This window comes from Prosopis cineraria, unplaced genomic scaffold (genome assembly GCF_029017545.1).
Source record: "Prosopis cineraria cultivar Desert tree isolate PC_DT_omini unplaced genomic scaffold, ASM2901754v1 PC2190, whole genome shotgun sequence".
Taxonomy (NCBI): Eukaryota; Viridiplantae; Streptophyta; class Magnoliopsida; order Fabales; family Fabaceae; genus Prosopis; species Prosopis cineraria.
This window is the reverse complement of record NW_026557515.1, coordinates 1-9,149: the sequence shown is the minus strand read 5'-3', so window position 1 is coordinate 9,149 and position 9,149 is coordinate 1. Positions and strand designations below refer to the sequence as shown.

General features: G+C 29.3%; 1 protein-coding gene across 1 annotated transcript; it reads left to right on the top strand.

Annotated features, from left to right (window-relative positions):
* Positions 1 to 4,188: 4,188 nt before the first annotated feature.
* On the top strand, positions 4,189 to 8,526 carry LOC129301542 (cellulose synthase-like protein E6; the record flags this gene model as incomplete). Its single annotated transcript, XM_054940105.1, is given in 9 exon segments — positions 4,189 to 4,371; positions 6,167 to 6,485; positions 6,567 to 6,707; positions 7,201 to 7,291; positions 7,294 to 7,331; positions 7,433 to 7,645; positions 7,818 to 8,042; positions 8,180 to 8,462; positions 8,465 to 8,526. Coding segments are annotated over 9 exon segments (1,551 nt in total), but the record flags the coding sequence as incomplete, so codon positions are not given.
* Positions 8,527 to 9,149: the final 623 nt, after the last annotated feature.

The following is a 9,149-nucleotide window of genomic DNA, read 5'->3' as shown; positions in this document are numbered from 1 at the left end:
AAAATGGCTCCAGATCACACTTACTCTGTACGTTTTTATATATAAAATATTTTTAATTAAATCTCACATATTAATAAAAATTTATTATTTAATTAAACTCACATAAAAATATAATAATTTTTAATTTTACTCTTAATAATATCATAATGATGGTAGAAAAATATATAATTGATGATCTATTTTATTTCTTACAATAAAAATAAAATTATTTAATTATTTAAAAATATTATTGTCACTTTTTCTATTTAAAAATAAAATAAATTTTTTAAAAAATACTTTATAGGATGGAGGGAGCGCGAAGGAGCTTGGCTAGTACATGGAATGTCCTCAAAATTACAACCAAATGGGACCTTGGAAATGGTAATATGGTTCGATTTTTGGAAAGATTGGATTGGAGACCTTGGCTCCCTTTGCCATTTGTCATCCACTCCTTTTTTCCTTTCTGAATTTGAAAAACTAAAGCCAAAGTCAATGACATCTCACTAGTGACGGATCATGTACTGTTACATCAGCATACAAATTGCCCATGGCAGATAGTTGGGATGATGGCAATTCTAATTGGGATCTGCCATGCAAATTTCAGGATCATTTCCACTCGCCAAAAAAAAAAATCATTATTCTGGTAAAGCTAGCATTTGTAGCAGTGGTAGGGTTATTTTTGTCCTTCCATGATCCATTCTATAAATAAAAAAAATACCCTTGCTGTTGATGATGAGAAGCACTGAAGCAGGATACATGGAACCAGCCACGTGGAGGAAAAAGAAGCATTCAAATTCTAGGGTGCTGAGAACTTTTTCATCGGCCGCCATCCTCCTCACCCCAATAATTATCAAGTTGTTCTTTGCTTTTTTAAAAAAAAAAAATTAAAACACTTTTTGTCTAAATGAAAACGACGCGTTGTCTTGCGTACAAAGTTTGGCACGAATTATAGTAATAGAAACTTAATATAAAAATTCAGGTCAAGTTATTATTGTAACAAAAAAAAAAAAGATCGATTTGATCACAATTTAAGTAAAATTTTAACTATTAATTTTAAAATTAATGTCTTAATTAATTTAATAACCAATCAGGGTTTGGTACCTTGAATAAATCATTTTTCCCCTTTTTGGCCACAATGCCGGAGCCAATTTGAAAGTGCTTTTCTCCCTGCTCTTTTCATTTAAAAATAAAATATTTTTAATTAAATTTTATCTTTAATAAAGTAATTATTTATTTTTTAATTAACTTTATTTTTTAAATTTATCCCTATTAAACACCCTACAATAAATATAAAGTCATTAATAATAGAGGTACTTTTTTAAAAAAGGCAATAATTATATCTCAAAAGATTAAAAATGTCTTACATTTTTTAACATCTAACTCCTAAAAAATGCCTCATATTTTTAAACGGGGGGGTGTATGACTGATATTTGGAGACGAACACTGGGAAATTAATCAGTTGAGGCAAAATTTATTTTTAAAATAAATATCAATATTTTTTAAAAATATAATCTTCAATATTTTTAAATTACTATAAATATAAAATTTATTAAATTAAATATCAAGTTATAATTTATAAAACATAAAATTATAATAATATAAAAATAATAAGTTTTTTGTGCAACCAAAATTTTTATAAATACTATAAAATAATAATTTCTTTAATTTTATTATTTTTAAATAAATTTTATTATAACTATTTTTTATTTAAAATTATTATATACATATAAGTTTCCGGTTCAAGTAAGTTTTAGGAAGAGGAGTGGATTTTTTTTTTTAAAGAAAGCGAGTGATTTTTTTATGAGGGTAGCAACTGAAATTATTTAGAAAATCAAGCTAATTAAAATCTTTGAAGGCATAATTTATAATTTTCATCTACGGGCCACCTCTAAGTATCGGGGGAAGAAAAGGCTAAGTTTAAAAGTAACAAAATTTAATATCTCTTAGTATAAATAGTCATGATGCCTGATGAGATTTTCTCGCCTTCTCTCTACATACGTGTAAATATCGACGGTGATGATTGTTTTAAGCCACGTGAGCTGTTTTTTAATTAAAAAATAAAAAAATATTTTTTGGATCCAATAATTAAGTGCATCTAATGATCGATGTTTTGCATGTGAAGATTAGATGGACCTAACTGCTTTTGGAAGGTTTGGTTTCGTACCAAATTCCACGCTGCCACTATATTATAGCTATAAATTATTTTAATCAAGTTTTTGGGTTTTTAAAAGGAATGATAAATTGTACCGTCCCTTGAATTGGTTGCAATTGTTGATTTAATTTTTAAAATTTAATTTTTATCAAAAAATATTTAAAGTTTCATAACTATATATAAATATTTGGTTTTTTTTTTCCTTTCAAACGATAATGATTAATTATATTTATATATAACTTGACAATGCTTGAATATGACTCAATAATATTAGAGATTAATAATAGTATAAAAAATAAATTTTATTCATTGTAATTTTTTTGATAAAAACTAATTGAATAATATCATCACCCACTTTTCAAATTTTATATAATGCAGAGGAGATTTAATTTTATAAACTACTTGTAATGTACTTAATTTGAAAGATAAATTGTATTATTCACGATTTGTAAAATATGTCTTTTAAAGTTATAAATATTTCAGTCCAGATTTGAAATTACATATATATATATATATATATATATATTAAAAAGTTCCTTTTTTTTCCTTGAAAATAAGGAGAGATCCAAATTGGGATCTGCTAAGACAAAGATGTAATTGTCCAACGCCCAAAGAATCATCGTTCATATTAAATTGCGTTGTTAAAAGTCCATATTGAATTGGAGGATTATTGGTTAGTCTAGGCCAATTAATCCGTGGAAAAGATACATAATCATGCAATAATAACAACAATACAAAATATAGGAGATTTAAGGCTCGGAGACGATAATTTGGTTTCTATTTTTAAAAATAAAATATACAAAATTGTTTGAATAACTATTTTAATTTTAATTACTTTTTTATTTTTTATTTTCAAAATAAAAAAATAAAACATCTTAAAACTGATCTCATTTTATTTTTTAAAATACAGTATATTTGATTACTGTAACACTTAACCTGGTGGTAGAGCCAAGATCCAAAATTAAGGGTACAAGATAATTTAATTTAAAAATCAATAATTTTTTAAAAATAATTTAAATAATTAAAAATAATAATTGCATTATGAGTTTAACGATTTAAATATAAATTTAAATCTAAATACATGTATATTTTATGGTTCATATTCTGGATTGGGTTCATCCCTGTAGTAATCGAGTAATCGGCTGAACTGAGTTTTCGAAATGAAAGCGTAAGCACTCAACAGGACTACCTCTCGTCAAAGCGAAGAAAGAGGGGGTTCTGTTGAGTGCTTAATAATCATAAGATTTTTATTCGTATAAATGACAAAATAGAAAACTTTTTTCGATGTTTCAAAAAAACTCCATTTCCCTTTTTTTTCTGATGAAATTTTTGAAAAATGAATTTCATTAATTGATTCAAAACATCTCTTCCTCGATAATATCTGTCAATACTTTTAAAGTTAAAATAAAGAAAACGAAAGGAAAACAAAGAAGAAATCGTTAAATTATTTTAAATTTAAATTAAATTTAAAAATAATTTAAATAATTAAAAATTATATATTTATTAATATTAAGTGAAATATAAATTTAAAAGTACTGACATGAAGTTTAACGATTTAAATACTGTCACTTAGTGTTTGAGTGCGCTTACGGAATCCATTTGGCTACCGAGCAATCAAGGAGTCACTTGACCGCTCAGTGTCGTGAGCCACCAGGACATCACTATTCTCTCTCCACGTGAAACTGTCACATTAACGTACGCAGACCAGAAATGAGATATATCATACATGTAAATACAGAGAAAGAGCTGAGATAAGTAGAAAGATAGATTAACAGACAACACATTGACATAGAGAGAGAGAGAGAGAGAGAGAGAGAGAGAGATGAGAATGGGAAGCAGAGGAGAAGAGACGGAAGCATGTGATGATGAAACAGGCTCCATGTTATATGAGGCGAAAGAAGTAAAATGGAGAGGAGCTTACAGGGTGTTTTCTTGCACAATTTTCGCAGGTACGTTTTACGTTAATGTTGTGTTTCTTCTAGATTAATGACGCCTTCATGAACATAATTACACAGTACATAGTACATACTCATGATTGTGTGTGTGTATGAAGGGATATGCATGATATGGGGGTACAGAATAAGGAAGGTATTTGCCGCCGGAGGAGGAGGAGGAGGAGGATGGGTTCATGTGTGTATGATGTGGTCGGAGATGTGCTTCGGAGTGTTCTGGATTCTCACTCAATCTCTTCGTTGGACTATTCTCCATCACTCCCCCTTCAAACACATCCTCTCCCGCAGGTAATTAATTAATTAATTAAATCTCCTCCTCACTTTCATGTTTCCATTTTTATCCTTTTCTCAAATGGAACTTTTCATGATTAATTAATGTTGTTTCCAAGCATTATTTAAATCCTCTCATTCAATGGGTGCAATTGTCCATCAGTTCCTCCTTATCTTCTTATCTGTAGCGAAAACAGAGCCAATCGACATGGTGTCAACCTCTGTCCTGGTTAGTAGATTTGTATATCGATATAGATTTAGATGCTCCCCTTTTCTTTTGTAATATATGAAAATTTTAAGCTCAACCGTGACAAGTTTAAGAGTTTTAATAATAATATGATAAATACATAATTTATACAAAAATTGCATGCTCTGTAAGCAAAGGATTTGAGATAAAAACTAATGCATATATATTATACTCCATCCATTAAAAAAAAATAAATATTTTTTAAAAGGGTTGAATATTAAAAAATATAAGATAATTTTAAAATTTTAGTATTTTAAAGTATAATTAATGTGTTTTTTTTAAAGTACACATGATAATAAACTATTTTATATTCATTTTAAATTTAAATATTTTATTAAATTAAATAAATATAAAAAGATGATATTAGTTTGAAGACAAGTAATTAATTTATTAAAAAGTGAAATTCAATAAAAAAATTTCTTAAATTTTTAATAAGAAAGTAATATGTAACTCATCTTTATCTAATACTTATTATACGTCACATTCACATGCGAACTCATTGTGTCATTACTCAATACACATTAAAAGGTTTTAGTTTCTAAAATTGTGGTCGACTTGAATAAAAGACCACGTGATTTTTCATTAAGAAATCAATCATTAAATTTACAATCAACTATGCCCAAGTCATGACACATGTTGCACAGATACTGATACATGTATTGGATATGTCAATATTTTTATTTTTAAATATATAAGATACGATACGTTTTTTATACGTGCAAATATATTCATAAAAAATCATAAAAACATTAAAAATGTAATTTTAATTTAAAAAAATATCCAACTCAATATATATATATATAGTACTTTATAGAAATACTGATCAAAATATCATCATTAATTATACTCTTATTTCGTCTTTACCAATTGCTTGCAGTCTAGTCTCTGCTAATAGTTTCATATTTAGGGTTTATATGTCAAAAGATTATATTTTTGTAATTTTTATAATTAAAAATAATTTTATCCTTTATTATATCTAAAAATTATTTTTTAAATGAAAATATAATTTTGAATTTAAAAGCAAATCATAGAAATATAGCAAAAATAAAAAAATTAATATCATAATATTTAATAAAATTTAATTTTTTAAAAAATAGCCTCAAGTATCGGCTTATCAACTCGTAATTTAAAAGTATCGAATACATATTAAAAAATAAAATTTTTTAAAATTAAAAAAATAATGCTTTGAAACTCTATGGATATACATATTGAAAAAGTATCGAGAGTATTAGTATCGAATACAATACCAATATAGATATGTGATGTATTTGAAGTATTGATACTTCATAGGTCATGACATAGGGAAATGGATGACTTGTTATTGATGTGTGCCAATGATGTGTCACTTATAATGACCAGAATGATCGCAATTGGAGGGATTGGTTTCTTAATGAAACGGACAACGACCTTGACCCAAGTTTAATCACAATTTTAGAGATCAAAACTATATCCCCCCCCCCTTTTTTAAAATAAATAGTGTGAGTTGACGATACATTGTGTGTTAATTTATACGTACGTAAAGGTAAATAAATTAAATAACTTGTGCCGGGACATGTGAATTTACAGATATGGTGAAGAGGAGCTACCAGGAGTTGACATATTTGTGTGCACGGCAGATCCAAAGTTGGAGCCACCAAGCATGGTGATGAACACATTGTTATCAGCAATGTCTTACAATTATCCTGCAAATAAGCTCAGTGTTTATCTCTCTGATGATGGAGGTTCTGAGCTCACTTTCTATGCTCTTCTCAGAGCTTCTCTTTTCTCCAAGCATTGGATTCCTTTCTGCAGAAGATTCAACATTCAACCCAGATCTCCTGAGGCTTACTTTTCCCAGAATTCTGGGGCCAGCCATCAAAATCATCCAAAATTCTCATCCATCAAGGTAATTAATGTTAATATAACTTAACAAAAGCAATGAGCATATGTATCTATATAAGCTGAATAGTTCAATATGGTTTTTCAGAAATTATACGAAGATATGAAAAGTGAGATAGACTCAGTTGTAGAAAAAGGAAAGGTTCCGGATGCAGTGAGGAGCCAACACAGAGGATTCTCAGAATGGAATGCCAAAGCCACAAAGCAGAACCATCATCCCATCGTGCAGGTACATGTATATATGTATAACTTATGGGAGAAATTAATCATCTTGTTCCTACAGTTTTAATTTATTGAAACTCAATCTGATAATTTTAGCATGATTAAATAAAACCCAATTCATAAACCTTGATTCTTGCAATTCATATTTAAAATGTTGGCATCTATATTTTAAAAAATAAAATTATAAAAAATAAAGTCATTATTAAAGTTTAGAGACTAATGTTTTAAATGCCTAAAATCACAATGATTGAGTTGCATATGTTAAGTTCTAAAATTTAGAGGCAGAGTTTTAATCGGTCAAAACTATAATAATTGGGTTACATAGCAGTTATAATTTAAAAACTAGGTTAAAATTGAGTTAAAAATAATGGACCAAATGATTAGTTTTCTTTGACTTTTTTTAGACAAAAACAAGTGTTGAAACTTATATGCTATGTAGTGTTTCATGCATGCATATGTTCATGAATAATTTTTTTACTTTTTATTTTTTTTTGGCCCAGATTATAATTGACGGAAGGGACACAAATGCTGTAGATGATGACGGATTTCCATTGCCAACCCTAGTATACGTGGCACGGGAGAAGCGACCAATGTCCCTCACCACTTCAAAGCAGGAGCTATGAATGCACTCGTAACTAATAATTTATACGAAGCAGTGATATTTTAAAACAGAACTATATGATTAATTATATATAGTTACAGACAGAAATTAAATTACTTGTGCATTTGCAGATAAGAGTGTCATCAGAGATAAGCAATGGAGCTATAATTCTCAACTTGGACTGCGACATGTATCCAAGTAGTTCAGATACGATCCAAGAAGCACTGTGTTTCTTCATGGATGAAACAAGAGGCCACCAGATAGCTTATGTGCAATTTCCCCAAAGCTTCAACAATCTCACTAAGAATGACTTCCTCTCAAATTCTTTTGCTGTGGCCGCTCAGGTGAACTAATTAAAACACTTGGTCTCACACTTTAAACTCTTCTTTTCAGTGCCATGTGCATGCGCCGCATGCAATTCCAATTTCCATGTTTTACAGATAAAAATAATTGACACTGACGATTTGAAACATGAAAGACTAAAACCTTTGTGTGTGTGTGTGTGAATTGCTTAAGATTGAGCTTGCTGGCTTATGTGGACATGGAGGAACCCTATACTGTGGAACTGGGTGTTTCCATAGAAGAGAGAGTCTCTCAGGAACACATTTCAAAGATTATCGCAAAGCAAAATGGGACACCAAACTTGAGACAGAAGATAAAAGAACAGCTGATGAACTGATTGAAGCATCAAAAGCTCTTGCCAGTTGTGCATATGAGAAGGGCACACAGTGGGGCAGAGAGGTATGTCTTTTTTAAGTCATAACCTACAGATGATTAACTCTTTAAGTTGCACTTTGAAGTATTTAAGATGTTCATGCATACATGCGTGACACATTAATGAAAGAAACAAATGATTTTTTTTTTTTTTTTTTGTGAAGATGGGATTGATATATGGGATTCCTGCGGAAGACGTAGTCACAGGGCTTGTGATCTCAAGCAGAGGTTGGAAATCGATTTACTATAACCCAGAAAGAAAGGCTTTCATGGGACTAGCTCCGACAACCCTTGACGTGCTTCTTGTTCAGCACAGGAGGTGGGGACATGGCTTGTCTCAGGTCTTCTTCTCCAAGTACTGTCCTTTCATTTATGGGCACGGGAAGATCAGCTTGGGTTTTCAAATGGGATACAGTACGTACCTGCTTTGGGCTCCACTCTCTCTTCCACTCTTTGCTATCTCATTCTCCTTCCCATTTCCACATTTCATGGCATTCCTCTGTTCCCACAGGTAATCTCATATTAATCCCTCTTCTCTGTGTTTTTTCTTTTTTATTTTTTAATCTTGTAAGGATGTAGAGTACACTTGATCAGACGTGAAAATCCCATATTGAATTGTACTTAATAAGTAGTATATAATGGGTTATGATCCGACTTATATGATATTAAAACAACTGTTTAATTTAACTGAAAGGTTATAAAAAATTTGGTCATATAATATTAAAAAAGTACCAAATTAATATCAAATGTTTGACGGTGACAACACATGTGAGAAATGCTTTGATTGTGATAATTGTTTTGAATTTTTGAAGGAAAATTAATCTCAATGATTTTTAAGTGTTGATAAAATTTAATAGTTATAATTAAAACACTTATTGAATAAGTGAATATATTTAAACTACTTATCAAATTCAAATTTGCATATAATAAAGTGGTTTATAGGATATTTGTGTGTGTGTGTAATATACAGCGTGGTTTTTAGGAGCCTATTGATGATTATGAAATGTTATTCAATCCATGTTACAGCATAGGATATATATTTTTTAAAAACAATGCTTAGTCTAAAACATGAGACACATTAGGTTGTTCAATTTTTATAGTCTTTTTGAACTATGTCTCTACCTTATTTGTTAC